The sequence below is a fragment of the Amblyraja radiata genome, chromosome 8 (assembly GCF_010909765.2).
Source record: "Amblyraja radiata isolate CabotCenter1 chromosome 8, sAmbRad1.1.pri, whole genome shotgun sequence".
Taxonomy (NCBI): Eukaryota; Metazoa; Chordata; class Chondrichthyes; order Rajiformes; family Rajidae; genus Amblyraja; species Amblyraja radiata.
The window spans coordinates 2456284-2481158 of record NC_045963.1 but is presented as its reverse complement, the minus strand read 5'-3'; the positions used below and the strand labels follow the sequence as shown (position 1 = coordinate 2481158).

The following is a 24875-nucleotide window of genomic DNA, read 5'->3' as shown; positions in this document are numbered from 1 at the left end:
GATGTGCAAAGCCGGTAGAGACATACCCCAAAAGACTTGCAGCTGTAATTGCAGCGAAAGGTGGTTCTACAAAGTATTGACTCAGGGGGGCTGAATACTTTCGCACGCCACACTTTTCAGTTTTTTATTTGTAAATAAATTTGAAAACCATGTATCATTTTCCTTCCACTTCACAATTATGCGCCACTTTGTGTTGGTCTATCACATAAAATCCCAATAAAATACATTTACGTTTGTGGTTGTAACGTGACAAAATGTGGAAAAGTTCAAGGGGTATGAATACTTTTGCAAGCCACTGTATGTCCTGAAATGGAATAATGAAATTCTTATATGCAACAACACAGCAGATATGTAAACATATTACTCCGAAAAACCCTTCATAAACAACAACAAAAAGTTAGTACTGCAAAGTCAAAAATAATGTCCCCAAATCTATATAATTTGGAGCCTATTTGGAGGCTGTAGTGTTTAAGAGCCTGATTGTTGCCGGGAGGAAGAGGCTCCTAAACCTCCACATTAGTTTTCAGGCTCCTGTAACTTCTTCCCGATGGCAAGAGTGAAATTCGAGCAAGGCCAGGGTGATGAGGCTGGCTGCCTTTGAGGCAGCAACTCTTGTCGATCCCTTCGATGGCGGGGAGGTCAGTACCCATGATGGACTGGGCAGTGTTCACCGCTTTTTGCAATCTTCTGTGTTCCTGGGCATTCGTGTTGCCGTAAACAGGCTGTGAAGCAACCAGTCAATATGCTCTCTACTGTACACCTGCAGAGGTTCAAGAGCGTATTCGAAGACATACAAAATCTTCTCAATCTTCTAAGTAGAGTTGTTGATGTGCTTTCTTTATGATTGCATCAACGTGCTGGGCCCAAGACAGATCTTTAGAGACATGCACGCCCAAGAATTTGAAGCTTTTGACTCTCTCCACCATCGATGAAGTCCACAGTCAATTCCTTGGTCTTACTGACGCTGAGAGCAAGGTTGTTATTCTGGCACCATTTATTCTGTTGATCAATCACCCTCCTATATACTCGGACTCATCCTTTACAATGATGGCAAAGAGGAAACCGGAGCACCCGGAGAAAACCCACATAAGGCTAACGCAGTGGTTCCCAACCTTTTTTAGGTCATGGCCCCCTTGGGATCTTTTAATTTTTCTGTGGCCCCCCCCCTGACATTATTAGCGGAATAAAGTACTTCAATATTATAACACCTTCCATAAAAATATCAGTATCTATTAATTGCACATATATTCTCTTTTATTATATTCCACAATCATAAATATTTCAACTACATAGATTTAAATGTATTAGAACTGAAATTTAGGAGGCAAAAGGGTTGTAGCTCTGTGGCCCCCTTCATTGAAGCCTTCATTTTTCTGTGGCCCCTCTGAAATTTGCCATGACCCCAGGTTGGGAATCACTGGGCTAACGTACAAACTCTATAGGTACACAAAAAAGCTGGAGAAACTCAGCGGGTGCAGCAGCATCTATGGAGCGAAGGAAAAAGGCAAAGTTTCGGCCCGAAAAGTTGCCTTTTTCCTTCGCTCCATAGATGCTGCTGCACCCGCTGTGTTTCTCCAGCTTTGTGTACCTTCGATTTTCCAGCATCTGCAGTTCCTTCTTAAAGTACAAACTCTATAGTCAGGATTGAACCCGGATCAATCCCTGGCACCGTAAGGCAGCAGCTCTACCACTGTGCTGCCCTTCAGCACATCATGGCTAGAGCCTATATCACTCGCAAACAGCACTGCAGTTTATCATCTGGGCTACTCTCACAACACCAAGCAAACAACATTACTTGGAGGGTTTCGGCCCGAAACGTCGCCTATTTCCTTCGCTCCATAGATGCTGCTGCACCCGCTGAGTTCCTCCAGCAATTTTGTGTACCTTCGATATTCCAGCATCTGCAGTTCCCTTTTGAACATTACTTGAGTGTTCCTTTCCAAGCAAGGTTGTCATGTTTGTATTTTTTTTAACCGGAGGAGATGTAATGGAATTTCGTTGCACAGTATTGTGCAATGACAATAAACGTATTCATTCATTCATTCGCCTTTCTACATCCATTCATTCACCATCACTGGATCCAAATCCTGCAACTTCCGACCAACAACGTTATGAAGAATCTTTACCAGAAAAACTATTGTGCTACACAGTGGTAATAAGGGTTGCTCATGTTGATAGTAATCTCTCTTTGAAACCATAATGCTACAAGTTGAAGTTTCATTTTGCCTCTGATATCATACAACACAACCCAATCAATTTCTAAGCTGCAGAGTGCTTTGGAATAAATTAAAACCATGCAAGTCATTTTTTAAGAACTTCCATCCTATTTCTAGATCAGAAATTTATATGACACCTGCTTTTTTGAGGATCAAATGAAGATTCAAGAATGAAGGCTTCACTACACTGCAGGCAGCATCTCTGGAGGACATGGATAGGTGACATTTCATATCAAACTGATTGTAGTAGGTGGGGGGGGGGGGAGGGGTTAGAAAGTTGGAAAAAGAGGCAACAAAGTCTGGCAAATGATAGGTATACAGATGAGACTGGGTTTTATTTGCAGATTGTGTGCACAAAGGCTAGAAATGAAAAGGAGACAAAAGAGCCTAAGGAGAAGAGGAGTGAAATGCCGTAATATTTTTGAACTTGATGACTAATTAAAATGGATTTACAGAATACTGCAATGTTTTTTCATATTTACAGCATTGCAGATGTTTGGCCTGCATTCACACCATACCATTATAATAAACATATATTTTTAAATATTTTTTTAAAGATTGCATATATTGAATATTTCAATATCCTTGCACTGGGCCTACATTACTTATTTTATCAGCACTTATACCATTCAGAAATGCTTTAAATATTGTGACCACATTTGTTTTTCCTTCAGAAAACAAATTAGGAAATTCACAATAGAAATGCAACAGAGCCTATTAGAGAGCAGAGAATAGTTTATTTATGAAGCAACAGGAAAGAATGTTAAAAAGATCCAAATAATGCAATGCATAGAGCTCACAAGATTATAAAATACACCTATCAAATTAGAACAAGTGGCTCCCAACTTGTTACGCAGTTCAATGTTATAGCAAAGATAAATGACCATAATAAAGACCTACTTTAACAACCAATAATCTACTATAGGCTTAAAAAAAAGGAATGAGAATCATACACCATGGATAGGCTCAACGAGATTTCGAAAATTATTACGAGGACTATTGGATCGTCCTGATCAGAAAATTACCCAAGCCAGTCCCTTGTTCCAGCACTTCCACCGCATTTAAGTCTCTACTCAACCACCTCTGTTTGAAAAGTCTAACGTATTCAATTATTCCTCAGAGTTAAAACTTCAAGTTATAGCAATATCCTCATAATTCTCCTCCTCGCTCTCTGATTCAAAATTGACTCTGGTGCCCTCAACTACACGTAATCGGCGGAGAAATGCAAACACAAACATAACCTAGACTATACAGCATTATATACTGCTTGGTTGGTACCATTCACTCCCTCTTCAGTTAAAAAGTTGTTTTAAAGAACTTGAGTACAGATGCAGAGGTAAAGAAATGCTGCCCTGTAGATGAGATTGAAAACTGAGGCTCTGAGCATCAAAGATTCCACGCCACCATCTCTTAGTGGACAATGACAAATGTTATCAAAGAACTATCAATGCTTCATAATAATGGCATTTCGGTAAGTTCTAGGGCACTTTTTGTTGTTTTATTTCTCTCATCGAATAAACTTTGATCAATCACCACAAAAGTTTACATCTCTCCAAGCCCATTGGTGTAGAATAATCATTGAGTCTGTTAAGGCTGTTCAGCCACTTGAAGCTACTCGATATTCCAATTACATCTACTGCCATGTTCATAATATTGTTGGATAGAGATTTATCAAACTCAGAATTTAAATGAATTGTGCCGCCATCAATTGTTATTTTATTGGACAGACTTCCACAATTCTATCATCCGTTATGTGGTGCTATCTAATTTCCATCCTGAAATGTCTTAACAGTTTTTATGTTGCCTAGGGCAGAATATTATATAGAGAGAAAAACAAAATTGCTTATCTATCCTCAATCAAACTGAACATTCATATTCAGAGAACACAAATTTGGTTTATACCATCTATCTCTATATATCTATATTTATATACACACACACTATTAAAAGTATCGTCTTGTTTGTCTGTCTGTCAGATCAAGGAACTACGCCAAAACGGTACACAATAGCGCAAAATGTTTTTGCAGAATCTTACACAACTTTTTCCTGTGGTCGTTAGTATCAAGTTTCTTCACATTTCATGTTATATTTCACAAGTTATTAATATTTAAAGTTTAAAAAAAGCCAACTTTGAAAATAATAACTGCCTGTGACTGGGAGACTTTTTTTTAGCAACTTCCAGTGTTGTCACAATGGCATCTCAGTCGTCTAATTACAATGGGATCTCATTTACAAACGGTGCCGTGAACATTCCGACAACCGAAAATTACACAATGTGATCTCTGCTGCCAATACAGAAGCTATGAGAGTTGATGGAGTGGGGGATGGGAGAAGACATTTTATTTAAACATTGTCTTTATTGGGGGAGTGCGAAAGGAGAGAGGTGAGGCAGTGACTGAGGGTGAGGAAAAGGAGGGAGGGAGGGGTGGCAGAGAGGCAATGGGATCAGCAGCTTCAAGGAGAGGGCGAGATTTTTGCCCCCTCTCCACGTGGGAAGGATTCATTGCATCCAGGGAGCGCCGGCGCCGACCCAAAAGTCGAGTCAAGTCGCGTTGAGCCCACCCCCGGGAAGGATTGATTGGCTCAAGGGAGCGCTGAAACAAGTTTTATTCAGATTGATAATATTTTACAAATTATTGACATTTTAAACTTTCCAAAAATCACTTTCCAAACCACTTTCCCACTTGCCCTGCCCGTCAGCCGCGTTACAATGACGTCACAATAGGATTCCGAATCTCATTTACAGAAAACAAAATCACGATTTAAAATAAACGTTTTAATCAAATTCTTCTGTTTTCATTCACAAACAAGTCACAATGGGATCCCATATATCTTTTACATTAAAAAATCACGATGTTCAAAAAAACTCTGTTCAAATCAAAGTCTTCCGTTTTCATTAACATCTAACATTGTGTTCGGTTATTTTAAAGAAAAAGCACGATTTTCAATGGGGGGGGGGGGGGGGGGGATAGGGGGGAGGTATTTTTTTAATTGCGATTTTCATTGTGGGGGGGGGGGGAAGGTGAGGAGTGGGGAGCAGGGTGACAGGGAGAGGAAGGTGATAGGGAGCAGTAAGGGGTTAGGGTGGGAGGGAGTGACTGAGGGTAGGGAGTGGGGAGGGGAGGAGGAGAGGGGAAAGAAGAGGAAGGGTGAAGAGGAGGGGGAGGGTGCTGGGGATGATGGGGAATGGAGAATACGGCAAGGAAGAGGGATGGTGAAGCACAGTTGGGGGAGTGTCGTCACAATGGGGATCTCAGGCGTCACAACGTGAACCCCTCAGCCGCACGTGCTCAGCTGGGGGCTATGGATGAGTGGCCTAATATTGCGTTGGGGACGGGGCTCAACGGGTCCGCACCTGGCCTAGTTTCCTTATAAATTTACCCATTGATCACTGTTAATGTGATTGCCAATTTGCAAGGTCCCCTTTCAGAGGCCAAAAATACCCTTTTTAAAGTACATTACATTAGGAACTTTATGTCAGATATGGCCTCAGAACTGTACAGCTATAAGCAGATTTTTTCCCTTTGTATTCCAGTTGATCAAATATAAAGACAAAATTCCTATCAGAAATTTTACTCGTTCAATTATGCATTTTACTTCACAGAAGCCTAAATTTGTTTGGATTCCACTGATCCAAGTTTAGCACTAGTTCAAAAGTATACAACATTTTTTCTGGGTTTGGAAACTGGAAAGGGGAGGTTTCAAATCTATTGTCCTAATTTCTTTAAAAATGTTGATTCCACCTGCCATTGTTTTATCCACTCACATAATCGGTTGAGGACCGTTTGTAGCAACAAAACAATGGCAGGTGTAATCAACATCGGTTAGAAATGGGGTCATTCAATTTGAAACCTTCTTCTCTGACAAAGTTCTGTCAAAGGGTCTTAAACAATAATGTTAATGCTGGTTTTCTTTCACAGAAGCTGCCTAACCTGCTGAGGATGTCAATCCAGCATTATATTTTTCTTTCATATTTTCAAGCACCGACAGGTTTTTTCCCCCTTAAAAAGTCAATATATCTTGTTATTATATGTTACTGGCCAAACTACTAACACGTCTTTTAATCTTTGTCTCATTAGCAAACTTGGATAAATGGCTCTCAAATGAGTTATCCAAGACATTAATAAATACTAGACCAAGTGGGACCGGTTGGGTCCCGTTCCCTCAACGCGCAGTTGCGGCTGCGGCGTCACACACACACACACACACACACACACTAACCCTCCCTGATATTATATTAATACTATTAATTTGCTCCTTTTCCTTAGCTTCCTTCAAAATTTGAATATAATTACATTATATCTATTTTGTACTGCACTCTGCCTTAAATTCCAAATGCTTTAATTTTAACTAACATCATTTTAGTTGCCCATATTTTGCAGGCAAGTTGGACAATACACAAAATTCACTCCATCAGGTAACCAAACCTCAACATTATATTATAATTGGATTGTAATTACAATATAATGCAAACATGTACTGTCCCTGCCTGCTTCAATGTCTCCACTATTGTCCCTGTACCCAAAAAGGATTTCTTGTCTTAATGACTACAGACCTGTCGCACTGACCTCTATAGCCATGAAGCCACTCGAAAGGCTTGTGCGGGCCAAGCTGAAAAATATCACAAACTCCCTGCTGGACCCTCTTCAGTTGGCATATCGGGCCAATAGATCTGTGGATGACGCAGTCAACGTGGGCCTGCACTTCATCCTACAGGGGACCTAGGCGAGGATCCTATTTGTTGATTTTAGCTCTGCATTCAACATCATTGTGCCAGAGTTACTATACTCCAAACATTCCGAGTCGACTGTGCCTGAACCCCTCTGTCAGTGGATCACCAATTTCCTGACAGACAGGAGGCATGCGAGGCTGGGAAAGCACATCTCGGACCCGCAAACGCTCAGCATAGGAGCACCGCAAGGCTGCATACTCTCTCCTCTACACCAACGACTACACCTCCACAGACACCTCTGTCAAGCTTCTCAGGTTTGCGGACGACACAACCCTGATTGGACTGATCCAGGATGGGGAGGAATCTGCCTAGACAGGAAATGTCACAGCTGGCGTCCTGGTGCCGTAGTAACAACCTAGAGCTCAATGCTCTTAAGACAGTGGAATTGATTGTAGACTTTAGGGGAGCTCCCACTCCCCTCACCCCACTCACCATCAACAACACCACAGTCACATCTGTGGAGTATTTTACGTTCCTGGGAACCATCATCTCGAAGGACCTTAAGTGGGGGGCTACCATCGACTCCACAGTCAAAAAGGCACAACAGAGGATGTACTTCCTACGGCAGCTGAGGAAGCACAATCTGCCACAGGTAACGATGGTCCAATTCTACACGGCCATCACCGAGTCTGTTCTCACCTTCTCCATCATGGTCTGGTTTGGCTCAGCCACCAAGCACGACACCTGGAGGCTGCAGTGAATCATCCAATCAGCAGAGAGGATATTGGCTGCAACCTTCCCTCCATTGATGAACTGTACACTGCAAGGGCCAGGAAGCGAGCGGGTAAGATCATCTCTGACCCCTCTCACCCTGGCCACAAACTCTTTGAATCACTTCCCTCTGGAAGGCGACTCCGGATTGTCAAAGCTGCCACAGCCAGACATAAAAACTGTTTTTATCCACGACTAGTTGTTCTACTCAAGTTAAAAATCTGTAGCCTCCCTTTGATCTAGTATTTTGTTGGTTCACATGCTTGATCAATGGTGTTTTATCATTAATGTCTTATTATTATTATTGTTTAGTGTTTTCTGAGTCATTCATAACTGTCACTGTATGTTATGTTGTTACTTGTGGGCAGAGCACCAAGGCAAATTCCTTGTATGTGAATACTTGGCCAATAAACTTACTTACCTGCTTAATCAACGGCATCCAAAGCACACAAGAAAGGAGAGTGAGAAAACTAGTTAATAGGAACAACATTTGTATGTCAAAATTTTGAATTTGATAATATAGCAGTTCAATCATGTGTGGGTATTCATAGTCAGGCATTCAGAGTCCAGGAATTTGCCTATACAAGGAAAATTCCTGAATTAAATGTTTGAGGAAAACATTTACATTTTCCTACCATGCCTCCTTTAAAACCATGAAATGTTAGGGATTCAAAAGTAGTCACAAATTTTTAAGAACACTATTTTCTTGCTGCTGTTACTTCTAATAAATCCATCACCAGATGCCATTACTTGGGACTTCTGACCTCAGAACAAGCAAATCTCCAGTTAATATCAAGGACCAGCTGCGCTAGACGGATGAGAGTGTTGGTAAGGGAAAATGGCAGGTTCTGCGGTCGAATAAGAAACAGAGGGCTTTCAGGCCTTCCTGGTGGGGAATGGGGGTGTAGAGTGAATGTATGTCCATAGTAAAGATGAGGGAATGGGGGCCTGGAAAATGGAAGTGTTGAAGAAATGAAGGGCGTGTGAGGTGTCTAGGACATAGGTAGGGAGGGATTGGACCAGGGGGATAAGATGGAGTCAAGGTATGTGGAAATGGATTCAGCGGAAAAGGAGCAGGCAGAAACACTCGGTCTGCCAGGGCAGTTCTGTTTGTAGATTTTGGGGAGAAGGTAAAGCAGAGTCGTGTAGGGCTGGGAAACGATAAGGTTGGAGGCTATGGAAGGCAGACAGCCAGAAGTGATAAAATCAGAAATGTACTGCTGGATTATGGCCTGGTGCTCATCTGTGGGATCATGATCCAAGAATAAGTAGGAGAAGGTGTCCGAGGGCTGGCGTCTGGCCTCAGCACGGCCTCATCTCATTATTCAACACTTCAATACTGTAGATGCTAGAAAATCAAAGGTACACAAAAATGCTGGTGAAACTCAGCGGGTGCAGCAGCATCTATGGAGCGAAGAAAATAGGCAACGTTTCGGGCCGAAACCCTTCTTCAGTCTGAAGAAGGGTTTCGGCCCGATACGTTGCCTATTTTCTTCGCTCCATAGATGCTGCTGCACCCGCTGAGTTTCACCAGCATTTTTGTGTACCCTCTATTATTCCTATTCTCCATTCATAGAATAACCTAATTTGTCTCAGTCAGTAGATCTCAATTTTGTATTTTAGGCAGATAATTATATGGAAATAAAGGCAGGCAATAAATGCTGTCTATCCAGCCACACTGGGTCGGTGAGGGCGCTGCGAGTCGGCTGCCCTGCCAGCAGCGTGTTCGTTATTTCAACTTTTTTTGTTTTTTTTAAGCGTGTCCAAATGTTTGTTTTAGTCTCTTGGTGTGTCTTGTGTGGGGGGGTATTGAGGAGGGGAAAGGGAGGAACCGCTTTCGGTCGCCTCCTCGACGGAGAGGCGACTTTTTCCTTGTCGCCTCCCTCGACTGGAGCTGCCTTTCCCGGAGTCGGGCTCGGAGTTTCAGCGGCGGACGCAGTGTGGACTTTTCCATTGCGGAGCGGACAAACCCTTGCCGGAGGTCACCAGAGGACTGTTCCGATCGCTGGCGCGCGGACTGTCACATCCTGAAGCCACGGTCTGTGAAGCTTCTAGCCGTGGGCGTGGCGTGGCATGGACTTACCATCGGGAACCTGGGATCCCTCGCCAGGGATCCACGGAGAAGAGCTCCGACCACCGGCCTGCGGCCTACAACACCCTGAAGCCACGGTCTTCGGTAAGAAAGCGCCAATTCCGGACCTCCAAGCCAGCTGTGTTTGACCGTCCCGACTTCGGAGTTTCAATCATCCCGACGAGGGGGCCTATACATCGGGCTGTCTGTAGCGGCGACTGCGGAGGGTTCATGGACCCGACCATGGGTGAACAAGGAGGACTGACTGAACTTTGTGTCTGCCACCACAGTGAAGAATGCTGTGGTGGATGTTTGTGTTAAATCTTATTGTGTATTGTGAGTTATATCGCTGCTGGCAAATTCATTTCACTGCACCTTTGGGTGTATGTGACGAATAAAATTGACTTTAGACTTTGACACTTGCATCCTGAATAAATTAAAAATAGAAAATATTGGTTTCCGGTTCATACTCATGGTTCCAGTGCATGCAAAAGAGGCCAATTCTGTTAGATACAAGTTCCAAATTATTTTAATATTCACTTAACCCATAAATATTAATTTATGCTACAGCTGCAAGATTGCTACCTGGTGTGTTGCTGCTCACAGTTGCTGCAGTACTGGCAGCAGCAGGGGTAACAGAGGGCGGTGGAATCCCTGCTGCCAGATCCAGAAGTGGCTGTATGACCTCACTTTTGAACACACCATTCTTCTGCCACAGGTTCAGTACCCGTACCACCTTGCTCTGTAAAACACATACGGATCGGCCATTAGATTGCACTAATAACCACCAGCAGTTTGACTACTTTACACACGTTGAAATATTTGCAAAATTCTTCAGAAATTAAAACAACTTATTCAATTTTGTAATTTGTTCTTAAAGGAGCCTGGAAACTTGCTCTAAAAATCAATATAATTGTTTACAATGCCTGTCCTTCAGAAGGTTTTTTGGAATTCCCATTTTGGGGGATATTGGGGATGGGACAAGGGAAAGATCAGGTTAAAAAATCCATTACATTGTAGAACTAAATGAAGAGTCCCCATAGCAATCAGATCAGGAAATGAATTGTAAAAAAATATACAGACCTTCATGGGAAGTTCCCATTTGGTCATATGGTAAAATCTCTGTCCACTGGCTCATAAAATAATTTTGATCACTTTATCGGGTTTGTTCTGCATGTTCTACATGATTAACGCCATAATTTAAGTTCCAGCTATAAAATAGTTTCTGAGTGCTGAGGTACCAGGACCTCTACACAGTCATCGACCTTATGGGATGGGGAAATGCTGGGTCTCTGCAAGAACATTTTAGTACTGCACTACATATATGATTTCTGCCATTATGTCATCACAACTTATGTCATACTATTGCCTTACAGAATAAAAGCACTATCTGATGTTGTACAGAGCTGCACACGACAGGAAAGTCCCAGGTTCATTTCTAGTACCGAGAATGCTAATTCAATGTTTTTTAGAATATAATTAGTTCTTGCAATGAAAGGATTTGGATGAAAAGTAGAAAATGTATAGTTTTTCATCCTTGCTGTATGTTACTATTGCTGGAAATACAATGGGTTAAGCGGACTGATCTTTGATACCCAACATGTCTCAACAAAGTGCAGAAAAGATACAGAAACATATCACAAAAATTGAAAAGATCAAGTAGGCTGTGCTTTTTGCTCAGTGGAGACCCTTAAAATCATTTATGGATACAATTTATTTAGAAAAATTCTCACTAGCATACTGTTTCTATGGAATTTAGGAATACTTTTTTTCCCACAATGGGTTGAGAGGATGGGGAACTGGTTGTCAGATGGAATGATGTAAATAGATAAGATTCAGGCATTTATGGATGAAAGGGAACAGAAGAGAGAAAATGCAAAAATATATGAAATACCATAGTGGGATCCTAGATCCTGAGAACATTATGGTTAGGGAAAGACAGGAAAATATTTTGATTGCATAACTGAATCCTAACTAGAGAGCACTATTAAAGCTGGTTAAACAAGCATCAATAAAAATATGCAACTTTGTAATAAAAATTGATAACAATGACATGAGGGATATATTCAGATTTTTAATGCTACGTGCAAAATATCATCCCTTCATGGGGTTGTTTAGCAGGAATGCCAAATCTGTTGCTCTAGAACAGTTAAATCTGATCAACATTAAACTGCGTCAAGTCTCCAGGCAGTCTTTTAAAAATTACATTGCAGCAAGGACATAACAGGTTCCCATTTTGCATCACAAGTTTGAAAACACAGGAGCATGATAAGCACAAGGGTGAGTGTGGTTCAATAGTGTTCAGAGATGCTATGAAGCACAGATGAACAACACTACTCTTCCATGCTCCACAGAATGCAAAGTAATTAAAAAAAAATATTTTCTATAACGGCCTCAAGCCCTTCCTTTTAGGATATAAGATTGAAAATCTAGTCGACTCATCATTTTGTATATTTCTAACACAATTTTCACGCATTTTACAGAATGATCCTGCAACTGCTGCATTTTACCATCTTAAAAGTTGACTCAATGCTGATATTAGATAGTCACCAAGAATAACATGTGGAACAGCAAGAAGCTTCAATATCTTTACAAAAAAAGGATTTATTGAGGTTGCATAGTTGATGCAGCCAGGAATTGTTTTTACACCAAAACCCACTTCGCTGAATGCATATACATTGATGGAACAAGTCCTCCATGTTGCAAAAGTTTTGCAGCTTTGCTGAACTCTAACACCCATAACATTTAGTTTATAGCCAAAATCTACGACCCTACAATCCTATCCCTGCCTGCAGTCTAAGTGCAGACACATGCACACAGCAGAGCAAATGTTTCATGTGGATTGGAGGGGGGACAGGGGTGGGAGATTGCAACCTTCACGTGTTTTGACGAATGCATTCGACCTGGCGTGCACAATCAAATAAGATCAAATGCACCAAGTTGTCCTACAACTTTAGGCTGTGCATGCTGTACGCAAGAAGAAGAAGAAGAAGAAGAGGGAGGACAGGTGTTAGGAATATTATTAACGTTCCATTTTCATGGTTTTAGGAGATCTTCCAGAAGACATTTTTCCCCTTTGAGAAGTAATCAGTGTTATTCAGATTTTGTAGATTAAAGTTTTACACACCAGCTTGGACAGAGCAGATTTAAGATGGTTTGTTTAGCTCATACAGTTTCACTTCTATCCTTCATGCAGGAATCTGCTCAAGATTTATTCCCAACTTAATTAGAATAATCAAAATCAAAGCAGGCAGGTACAGAGAAAAATGTGGGTTTAATTTCCCTAAAATGATATAGGAACCCTTAAAGGTTTGTACAGCTGTATAGACAGAATGAAAGGAATTGACAAAATTCTGAGACTGGAGAAACAGAAATCAGCCACTATCAACGAAAAAGAAGATTGGAATTTTCACTCCTATAATCCATTCACATTCAAATCCATGACAACATAGGTTTGCACATAAGTTTAGTTTAGCTTAGAAATGCAGCATGGAAACGGGCCTTTCAGCCCACTCAGACGAGCAATCACCCATACACTTGTTCTATCCTACACACAAGGGACAATTCACAGAAGCCAATTAACCTAAACACACGTGTCTTTGGAATGTGGTAGGAAAATGGAGCACCCCGGAGAAAGTGCAAACTCCATACAGACAGTATCAGAGGTCAGGATTGAATCCGGGGTTCTGATGCTGAACATGAAATAGTGAAACAGAAGTGCATGGGGCTATTATGGAGTTTTCCCTTGATCAAGATAAGATGTATACAATTTTAACCTACTGAATTCTGCAACTTTTACTGTTCCTATCTACAGTACCTATTAAGAAACCTATTACCGATGTATTAATTAATACTTTGTTGTGCCAGATCATATATTTTCCAATAATCCTTCTGAAAGTAATCTCATTGCAGACCCCATTACAGAGGTTTTGCTTTTCTATATTGCTCAGCCTGCACTAATGTGGAGGATGAATACAAGAGTGAATATTTGGATAGAAGTACACCAGGACCCATGAAATCAGCAATTTCATCGGCTCTGCAATCTGCCGTCTTTCGTTGAGATGCATAATATTTTGTCATCCCAATTATAAACTACAAACTAAATAACTTAGAAATGTTTAGTCCAGTACAATTTTCTATCAACCAGATGGTACCACCTTCCCAAGCTGCTGAAGGACTGAAATAAATTTAAATATTCACACCTCCTTAGTAATATTTACTGTGAATGGATTAAAGGACTTCAAAAACCATATCAGATACGGTTCAGGCAAGTATTTTAATACATTTCCCCCCAAAATTTGCCAAAGTTTTGAAAAGGACAGGTAAAGGCTGGCTTCAACTCTTGCCAAATCACTAACAAAGCAATAGGAACGGACTACCATAGTAAGAATAAAGAGGGTATTAAAACAGAGAACTATTTCAAATGATTTATCAAGACAGAAATTAATATTTTATTTTTAATGAAGATAATTAAGAAAAAATCTTAATAGGACAAAACAAAGAACATGTAAAGTGGGATTAGAGTAAGCAGGCAACACAAGGCAGAGGTAACATTTCAGGTTGATGACTATTGTTCAGTGGAACAATGGAACAGTGGCTTTCAGTGGAAGGTATAAAAACTAAATGGGCCGGAAATAACTATTTTTATCTGCACAGATGCTGCCTGATTTGAGTGTTTTCAGCACTTCTTGATTTTATTTCAGATCCCCAGTATTGGTCTTTAGTGTCATAGAAATTGACAAACGTACGAGAAATGTTTCCTTTGTCAGAAAAGTAACTGTTGTCTTTCCTATTTCTACAACCACCATTCCAAATAATAGTAAAGACATCCTAGAGAAATTATTATATTTGGAACATACTCAGTTGTTCTAAAAACATCGCCAGGACAAGTAGTATGTCACAGGCCAGGAGAACCCAGTTATTACTATGAAAAACCCAACTATCATTAGATCTTGTGTAGAAGAATTGAATATCTAAAATATATTAGATCCTGGCAACATATTATATTCAATGATGGAATGTTAGTAATGCATGAATTGCAGTGATCGATAGCCAAAAGCTTTTCAAATGGTGAACAGTAAACAGGAGCTCTATCCTGAGTACACTAACACATCGTAATACTAGTTCAGGGTGACAATTCCAGAGCTTTAGCAGTGGGTTGTCACTTTCTTTCAAAGATGCAATTGATAATCTGCTGGTAAATATTAATGAATAGAGAGTTGGAAATTTATTTCTTATTTTAGTCAGGTGGGTGAGCTGAGGGAAAGACAGAATGGTTAATGCTATCCATTATCTGGAGTAAAATACGTTGCATTTTACTGTTGATACTTCCAATAAAAGACCAAACTGAATGGAATGTACTCTTAAATCATGCTCAATTTTTGAAAGGGAAAGTATAAGCAGAAGTCAATTTTTTTTGTCCAGCAGGTGATTACCAAGCCTAATAAAGACATTAATTTTCACTTTCTCATGAACATGCATGAGCCAATGTGTAGTTCAAATGCAGAACAATCCACTTTCCCAGCCACCCATTATTTTAAATTTCTGGCCAAATAACACTTGAATGTAATGGATTTCTCCACTATTTAAAGGTCAACCATCTGTTGATTTGATTTTTAACAATTTATGTCCTATTGCCATACAACATTTGTTTACACTTTTTCCTTCATTTAGTTTTTCCTACTTTCTCAACAACCTTCTGTTTTGTTTTCCCAACGCTCCCCTAATTTCCCTGCATTTAACACATTAAAATTTTTAATTTCTTGACACATACTGTATGTCCCAAGCATATCAGCTGTATGTCGTAGGAGCCAGAGGGTAGTGGTGGAGGGATTTTTAAAATGTAGGTGGTCAGATTAGCAAATGGCATGCAGATTAGTGGAATTCCAGACAGCGAGCAAAATTGTCAAAAGAATACCAGTTGGATATTTGGGTGGAAAAATGGCAGATAGCGTTTAATCTGGATAATTGTGAGATGGTGTATTTTGGGAGGTCAAATGCAAGAGTATGCAGTAAACGGTAGGACCCTTTGTGATGTACAGAGGTAGCTTGGGGATCCAAGTCCATAGCTTGCTGAAGGTGGCAACACGTGCATAAAGTGGTAAAGAAGGCATATGTTATGGTTGCTTTCATCGGTCGAGGCACTGAGTATAAAGATTAGCAAGTCATGTTGCAGCTGTGTACAACTTTGGAGAAATGTGTCCAGTTCTGGTGGCCAGATAACTGGAAAGATGTGGAGGCTTTGGAGTGGATGCAGAAGAGGTTCAGTGGAACGTTGCCTGGAGAGTAGAATATTAGCTATTGAGGTTGGACAAACTTTGATGTATTTTCACGAGTGTAGAAAGATGAGGGAAACCAGATTCAAGTATATAAAATTATGAGGCATACATAGGGTAGATGGTGAGAAACCCTTTCTCCCCGCGTGCAAATGTTGAATTACCAGAGGGCATACATTTAAGGCGAGGGGGAAATTCTTAAGTATATCTGCGGAGCATGATTGTTTTGTCGAGTCATAGAATCATACATCACGTAAACAGACCCTTCGGCCCAGCTTCCCCATGCTGACCAAGGTGCCCCGTCTATACTAATCCCACCTACCTACATTTGGCCCATATCTCTTTAAACCTTTCCTATTTGTGTACTTGTCCAAATGTCTTTTAAATCTTGTTATAGTTTCTGCCTGAACTACCTCCGCCACCAGGTTGTTCCATATACCCACCACCTTCTGCATGAAAAAGTTGCCCCTCAGATTCCCATTAAATCTTTCCTCACTCACATTGTAGTTTTGGAAACACAAGGGCAGTAGGTACCTGAAATGCACTGCCAGGGGAAGTGGTAGGAGCAGACACGATAGATAAGCACAGGAACATACAAGTAATAGAGGGATATGGATCTTGGGCTGACAGATGGGATTAGTTTACTCTGGCATTATGGTTGGCAATGTCATGGATCAAAGGACCTATTCCTGTGCTGCACTGTGTTTGGTTTTTAGTATCCAGTTTATTTTTTCCCCCCATTTTCACTGATTTCCGACCAGATTTTTTTAAAGAACTACATAATTAATTTGTCATCCTCCCCACCATTAATAACTGTGATTAAGCCCGAGATGTAAGCACCATTCAACTAGTGTCAATCTGTTATCATGTGCACAATGTTACTGTAATTTTTCAACTTTTGCTTTCCTACTTTCAACAGGTGCTCTGATCAGAAACCCAGTTAATCACTTGCAAATTCAAAATATGCTAAACAAATTCAAAAATTGTTACAGATGCAAATTTTAAAACTATTAAGGCCATGTCTCTGTCTACTTTTGATGAAATGGTTTAGCCTTCATTGAACTGTTTTTTTAAAAAGTCGTATTAGTCAAGCTGGATTTATTAATTTTAGACAGTCATGTGCCTTTGTTATAAATAATAAAATGACTTTGTTACAATGTATTAAATCTGCATACATTTAAAAAAAAACTGGAGAGAAACCACATACCTTGTCATCAGCAGGACATTTGTATAAGTTCTGGAAAGTTGTATTGATGTTCTTGCAAAATCTGGGAGCAAACACATCCTTTTCTGGACCAAACTGATGACGAGATTGGCGCACAATTGAGTCGATAACATACAGCCCTGGGACTTTGTATTCTGGTTTACACTGTGAATATACATTTAGATACAAATGAAGTATTTCAACAAGATTATATCTAATTTAGTTTGGAACTTTACACTGTAAAGTTTACAGCTACCTTTGATGCTGACTTGTAATCTACTATACGGTGCCTGAAGTAGCATAACATAGGTTGAACCCCATGGTTCCCCATATGCCATCTTGTTTGTGCCACCCAGGTTATGCTAATTCAGTACTTTTTGAGAAGGACCAAAAATTGGAAAGAAAAATTACATTTGCCAGGATTCCACTAAATACCATATCAGAAAAATAATTTAAATCACCCCAAAACCTTTGGGCAAAATTTGGAAAATGTTATCTTCAAAAGTGTGGTCTTGTACACTTCTGCATTGAAGAGCCACCAAATATTCAATATAGTCAGCACTGCTGATGATTACCTATTGTTTTCACATCCACATTTTTTTCCATTGACATGGTAATTCCAGAATTCAAAAATTCTGGATTTATAAATATTATTACATTCCTGTCTCAATGAGAAATTGTAGACCAATTAAAATCTCCCTTTTCCCAACAAATTGATTAGCCAAACATGGTGAAAAGATAAAAACAAAAAAAATGCTGGAGATACCCAACAGGGCAGGCAGCATCTGTGGAAAGAAAAGCAGTTAAGTTTTCAGTCAAGGATATTTAATCAGAAATTGCAAAAGCTAGGAATATTAGTAAATTTAACATAAATGGGGAGGGAGAAACTAAAGACCTGTGATGGGAGAAAAGAAAGAAATTGACTGATTAAAAATGCAATGTAAAAGTGAATGCCAATGGGGAAAAGAAACATTAAAAAAACTGCTATCTAAAATCACTGATCTCAATGATGAGCCTCAAAGACTGTTTCGTGTTGAATCAAATGACCTTACATTAAGCTTCACTGAACAGTTTAAAAAGCCAAAGTCATTGAGGATAATGTGTGGGAAGAATAATTAAAGCAATGGGCAATTGAAAAACTGTGCTATGGTTAAGGATTTTGTAAAGTCATGCTTCAAAACATGCTGCTTTGAGTCCCCAATGTACGAGAAAAACACAATAGTGAGATGCAAATAAAGTATGCTCAACTGAAAACAACAATAATCTACTATTCTATTATTTAGAAATTCTGATGATTTGGCACCTTGCCCACCTGGTTGTTACCAATGGTCTCTTCAAACTCACTGGGGCCTCTTTTCTTGTGGTCCCTTTAAATTCACCAGGGCCCCATTTCCCATTCTCTTTTTAAACTCAGAGGCCAGTTTCTCACATTATTTAAACTCGCAGCTCCCTGTTACCAGCACTCTCTTTAAAACTGTTTATATTTCTCATGCTCTTTTTAAAACTCTTTGGGGGTCCCCAGCTCTTTGCAAGATTTTGTTTCTCGTATTCCTTTTTGGGTTTCCTTCACGGGTTTTATTTGACATGGTCCCTTTAAATTAGCCTGGTTCACCAGAAAATTTATCATGCTACTAACATCTAAACAAAGTGAAGAAGGATCCCGACCCGAAACGTCACCTATTCATTTTCTCCAGGGATGGTGCCTGACCTGCCGAGTTACTTTAGCATTTTCTATCTTTGAATTAAAACTATGTTGGTGCATTAAAAAGAGAATAACTTCCAAAAATGAGGAAAATCTGTCAGTCTGGCACCAAAGTCCTGAGGGTACAAGATTACTCAGTTTTACAGTAACAAATAAATTGCTATTTTAATAGATAATGTAACACTTTAGTGCCCTAGTCAAGACCGAGGGAGATGAAAAGGTCAAGCATTTATTTTGCAAAAAAACAAAGTGCTGGAGGAACCCTGGTCAGGCAGCATTTGTGGTGAGGAAAGGACAGATGACATTTTGGGCTGGGACCCTTCCTCAGAATGATCAGAAAGGTCCTGACCCAAACAAAGCCTTCTCTGTCCTTTCCCTCCCAAGATGCTGTCTGACCCACTGAGTTTCTCTAGATCTTTGCTCGGGAATTCAGCATCTGGAGTCTCGTATTTCCATGCATTTCATTGACTTGTGGTGGAAGAGAGAACACAAACAAAGGACAAAATTAGGAGAGTGAACAAGGTATTTAAAGATTAATGTGGTTCCATAATGATCCACAGAACATGCAGGCAGCTGGAATTAGAAAATGGAAGTTGAAGGTAGTCCCATGGTGATTGGGAGGGAAGACGTAGATTTTGAAATACAGCAGACTAAGTTGGGGCTATGATGTATTTTCAGCTAAGAAAGTGGAAAACATATTGGAAACACTGCTATAAAAGGCTGCAATTAGCAGAATTGAAGAGAACTGTCAGAACAGAATGCTCACTGGTGGGTGGGAGGAAGCACTATTGAGGTATTGGATGATTTATTCTGTATATTGGTTGAAATCCTGTGCCGAAGGTAAAGGCTGAGGATGGTATGAAAATGAAATAGGCCATGTAATGGACAAAGCAAGTGGTGGAAAAGAGAGGGTAAAAATTTAATTTCAAGTTGGCGATATTTTAGTACAAGGAAAAGCAGGAAATGGCATCGCAGCAATCAATGTGCCTGAAAGAGCTAAAGGAAAAGATTTGAGTTGCATTTAAAACAAAGAATGTTCAGAATACTGCATTAAAAAAATGGAACGGAGACTGCAAACACCCATGTATGTTCCCAGACTCAAAATAATTGTTCAAATTGGCAGTGGATGGTTTTTAGTTTAAATTGCATTAAAAGAAAAAGTTGATTGTCGGCAGTCCTTAGGCCTTGGAGTTTGGTAGTGATATAATTAGTTTTGTTTATTACCGTCATGCGTACCGAGGTACAGTGAAAAGTTTTTGTTGTGTGCTATCTAGTCAGCGAAAAGACTACACATGATTACAATCAAGCTGTCCACAGTGTAGACATACAGGTTAAATGGTATGTGTCATAAGGAACTGCAGATGCTGGTCAGACGACCTGAAGAAGGGTCTCGACCCGAAATGTCACCCATTCCTTCTCTCCAGAGATGCCGCCTGGCCCGCTGAGTTACTCCAGCTTTTTGTGTCTATTTCCAGGTTAAATGGTGTAACGGGTTTAGTGCAAGATAAAGTTTACAAACTTCAGTACCTTGTGTCCATATAGAAGGCATGGACATTCATGTTGAAAAATATATTTTAGGTCCAGGAAAGTGTGTAGACTTAAATATAGTGCAGGCAATGATAGAGCAATGGATGTTGACAAGAATGGATAGGACAATGATAGCACAAAAAAAAGAACGAAATGAGGATAGAAAAGACCATATTTTGGCTCCTGGGAAGATTGGTTGTGTTGGAAGAGTGATTATGTGAGTGGAGTTTGCAGAGGAAAGTGGGAAGTAAAATGAGGTCAAGCCAATCTAGCAAACAATAGCTTGAGATTTGGTGGAAGAATCAGAGTCCTGGCAAACAGAAGAAAAAGCCAAAACATAGGCACTTTGCCTAAACAAAATAGAGACCCTATCATTAAATATGAACAGCAGAATCTTAAACAGGTTTAATGACAATATTAGTTGGACCATATTGAACTAGCCATACATGTAGAGAAAAGTAAGTAAAATTGGATAGACGTTTACAAGGAATAGGTACATTATTGGACATGACAAAAGTCCAAGTGGTGAAATCCTGATTTGAAGATAGGATTCGCAGTGATTGGGGTGAACTTCTGCCTGCAAAAAATGAATTTGGAAAAAGAGTTCAGCATTTGAATTTCAGCATTTGAATTTCATTGGAACACTGGCAGAAAACATGGAGGCCCATTCATAACGAGACCATAAGAGGAAGAGAGAAGATAGACACAAAGCTGGAGTAACTCAGCGGAACAGGCAGCATCTCGGGAGAGAAGGAATGGGTGATGTTTCGGGTCAAGACCCTTCTTCAGACTGGCAGATTCAGATTAGAGGAAGAGAGGTCAGTAGAAGTGGAGAAAAACATGACAAAAATTGAGATTGGAAGGAGGTCAAAGGAAAAAGAAAAAAAATAATATGGAGCTTGAGATTATTGACATCATTATCAATATGAACTTGTGGACAAGGATTGCTTTGAGATAGGCAAGTTAATGTTGATCAATCCTCACCTGTATCAATCTATTACCAGCTTGGTGTTGTGTTGCCCCTCCTCACATCCAGCTTTCTTCCCCTCCCTCCCCTCCAATCATTCTGAGTGCGGCCCCCGACCCGAAACTTCACCTATCCCCGATCTCCAGAGATGGTGCCCGACTTGCTGAGTTACTCTAGCAGTTTGTCTTTTTTGCAGGAATGAAGATGTGCATATAGAACATAGAAAGTACAGCACAGGAACATCAGCCCAGGGTCTGTGACAATTTCTTCAAGTTGGGTATTCATGGGATAAAAGAGCAAATTAAACATTTTCAAGCGATACACATTGCAAGTGGTGGAAATCTGAAATTAATAAAGGAAATTGCTAATAAGCATCTAGAGGCAGAATTAATGCTACTGGCTTATCACATTTCAGTTAAATTTAAGAACAAGATGCAGGTAAATGGAAAGGTCAATGGACAACAGTTGTGCATAATAAAGTATACATCTTAGTTTCTGAATATGGACAGAACTAACCTTAACTAACCTTAATACAGGTCTCTCCGTTGCTGAACCAGCAGGTCCAGGAACAGCTTCTTCCCGGCGGCTGTCACTCTACTCAACAACGTACCTCGGTGACTGCCAATCACCCCCCCCTCCCCCCCCCCCGGACACTTATTATTTATTCAAATAATTTGCTGTCGCTCTTCCAGGGAGATGCTAAATGCATTTCGTTGTCTCTGTACTGTACACTGACAATGACAATTAAAATTGAATCTGAATCTGAATTAAAATCTTGGCATTTGAACAAAAAAATACAGATTTTGATCAATTCTGCTAGGTTTATGAAGTATTTAGGTAAAAAGAACATTAACGTTTGAATGCAACTGGATATTACATTGAGCGGCAGAGTAGCGCAGCGGTAGAGTTGTTGTCTTCCAGCTCCAGAGTCACCAATTTGATCCCGACTTCTATTTCTCCCTATCCCCTCCCTCTCCTCGCATTCCTTCCTCTAGCTACACAATTTGCACCTCATCAATCCATTTTACATTCACAAATCGCAACCTTATAATCCTTTTGTCTCACACCTTGTGGGTGTTCATCTCTGGCCTTTGTCCAACCACCTGCCTATCAAAATCCACCCTAAGTAAATAATTCACTTTGTGGGACAGCTCCGACAACAAATCTTGGAGTAGGATTTAAACTCCAGGGTTTTAAAAGCAAACAACCAATGGGTATAGCACAGGAAGTGAGTCCAAGTAATCATCTGGATCAAGCCCAACCCAACATTAAATGAAGAATTTCATTAAAATGAAGAGCTCATAATAGAGCAAACTAAATCCAAAAATGGAAAACAATGTCGTTATAGGTTGAGGCTATTAAGTATTTGTTGTGGTTATATTTTGTGTCAGCCAGAAAGAGAAGGAAAGTGCAGGAAAATATAGTTCCAAGTTATGGAATCAGAAGTACGAGATTACCAAGACAAGAGAGGACCAATGAAGACAAATACTGTGCCAACAAGGTAGAAGAGCACCCAATAATTTTGTGGAACATTGTTATGCTTCTTAACTTATTACTTTTGTGCAATTTTACAGCTTCAATACACTCCAAACAGTCAAAGAAACTTCTGGCTTGTAATGACTTGGATCTCATTGAAACATAAGATTATTAAGGGTTTGGACATGCTAGAGGCAGGAAACATGTTCCTGATGTTGGGAGAGTCCAGAACCAGGGACCACTGTTTAAGAATAAGTGGTAAGCCATTTAGAACAAAGATGAGAAAACATTTTTTCACACAGAGTCATGAGTCTGTGTAATTTTCTGCCTCAGAGGGCAGTGGAGGCTGGCTCTCTGGAGCTAGATAAAGCTCTTAAAGGTAGCGGAGTCAGGGGATATGGGGAGAAGGCAGGAACGGGGGCACTGATTGGGGATGATCAGCCATGATCACATTGAATGGCCGAATGGCCTACTCCTGCACCTATTGTCTATTGACAACTGCAGTATACGAAATGTAGCAGCCAAGTACCTGCAAAACATCTTAGAAATATATTGAAAGATAATACTGGCAAGGATGTCGGGGGCTTCTGCTCTTCTTTGAAATACTTTTCATCAACCGAATTTTGGGATATCACAGTAAGACTAATTCAAAGGTACCTTTTATTCAGGGAGGTGATGGCGGAGGGAAGAACTACTGAGCAGGTCTAGTAATAATAATGGATGGGATTTATATAGCGCCTTTCTAATACTCAAGGCGCTTAGAGACCAATACAGACACAAAGATCCAATCACCTCCATTCCATGATTTTACTTGTTTCCATTGTGGAAGGCTGTAAACTGTGCAGTTAGAGGAGCAAAGCAACTTCAGAATATCACATGTGCAAAAATCCACAGCATACAAATACATGATCAAGGGAATAACGTTTAGTGCAAGATAAAGTCCAGTAAAGTCTAGTTAAAGATAGTCCTAGGTTCTCTAGTTGTAGATAGGAATGTTCAGTTCCCTGATAACAGCTGGGAGGAAACTGTCCCTGAAACTGAAGGTGTGCATTTTCACACTTCTGTACCTCTTGCCTGATGGGAGAGGGGAGAAAAGGGAGTGATCAGGGTGAAACTCATCCTTGATTATGCTAATGATTTTGAAGTGGCAGCGTGAAATGTAAATGGAATCTGTAGAAGGGAGGTTGGTCTGTGATGATCTGGGTTATGTCCATAATTCTATGCAATTTCAAGCAGTCTTGAAAGGGATTGTTCCCAAACCATGCTGTGGTGCATCCTGATAAAATGTTTTTACGGTGCATCAGTAGAAGTTGGTGAGAGTTGTTGGGGGCATGCCGTACTTCCTAAACCTTCTAAGGAGGTAATAATAATAATAATGGATGGGATTTATATGGCGCCTTTCTAGATACTCAAGGCGCTTTACATCGCATTATTCATTCACTCCTCAGTCACACTCGGTGGTGGTGAGCTACTTCTGTAACCACAGCTGCCCTGGGGCAGACTGACGGAAGTGTGGCTGCTAATCTGCGCCTACGGCCCTTCCGACCACCATCAATCACTCACACACATTCACACACAGGCAAAGGTGGGTGAAGTGTCTTGCCCAAGGACACAACGACAGTATGCACTCCAAGCGGGATTCGAACCGGCTACCTTCCAGTCGCCAGCCGAACACTTAGCCCACTGTGCCATCTGTCATCTCAGGTAGAAGCCTTGGTGTGCTTTCTTGGCCATTGATTTGATATGGGAGGTTCAGGACAAGTAGCTGGTGATATTAACTCCTAGGAACTTAAAGTTTTCAACCATCTCTGCTTCGTCGTTGTCATATGATTTACATCAGGGTGTAATTGCAATCTTGCACAGCTTGTAGCATTGTTGGTTTCATGCAAGTCAGCTGGAGTAAAACTCTAATTCTGGAACAAGTGTATGCCCTGTTTTCAATCTCTTGTACATGTTATCAACTGGCAAGGAAGAAATATGACAACTGCATCCTT

General features: G+C 40.4%; 1 protein-coding gene across 5 annotated transcripts in view; it reads right to left on the bottom strand.

Annotated features, from left to right (window-relative positions):
- scaf8 (SR-related CTD associated factor 8) overlaps positions 1 to 24875 on the bottom strand; it is a 179340-nt gene that overhangs the window by 117936 nt on the left and 36529 nt on the right. For 3 of the 5 annotated variants that reach the window (XR_004412787.1, XR_004412788.1, XM_033025045.1), the window contains exons 4-5: positions 17213 to 17374; positions 10316 to 10472 (exon numbers count right to left, since the gene is read on the bottom strand). The exons of 1 other annotated variant lie outside the window; for it this stretch is intronic. Coding sequence is in view for 2 of the 4 variants with exons in the window: in XM_033025045.1 (XP_032880936.1) it covers positions 10316 to 10472; positions 17213 to 17374 (319 nt within the window). In the remaining 2 variants the exon portion in view is untranslated. The remainder of the gene's footprint in view (positions 1 to 10315; positions 10473 to 17212; positions 17375 to 24875) is intronic. One more of the 5 variants, XM_033025046.1, reaches the window with a different exon arrangement.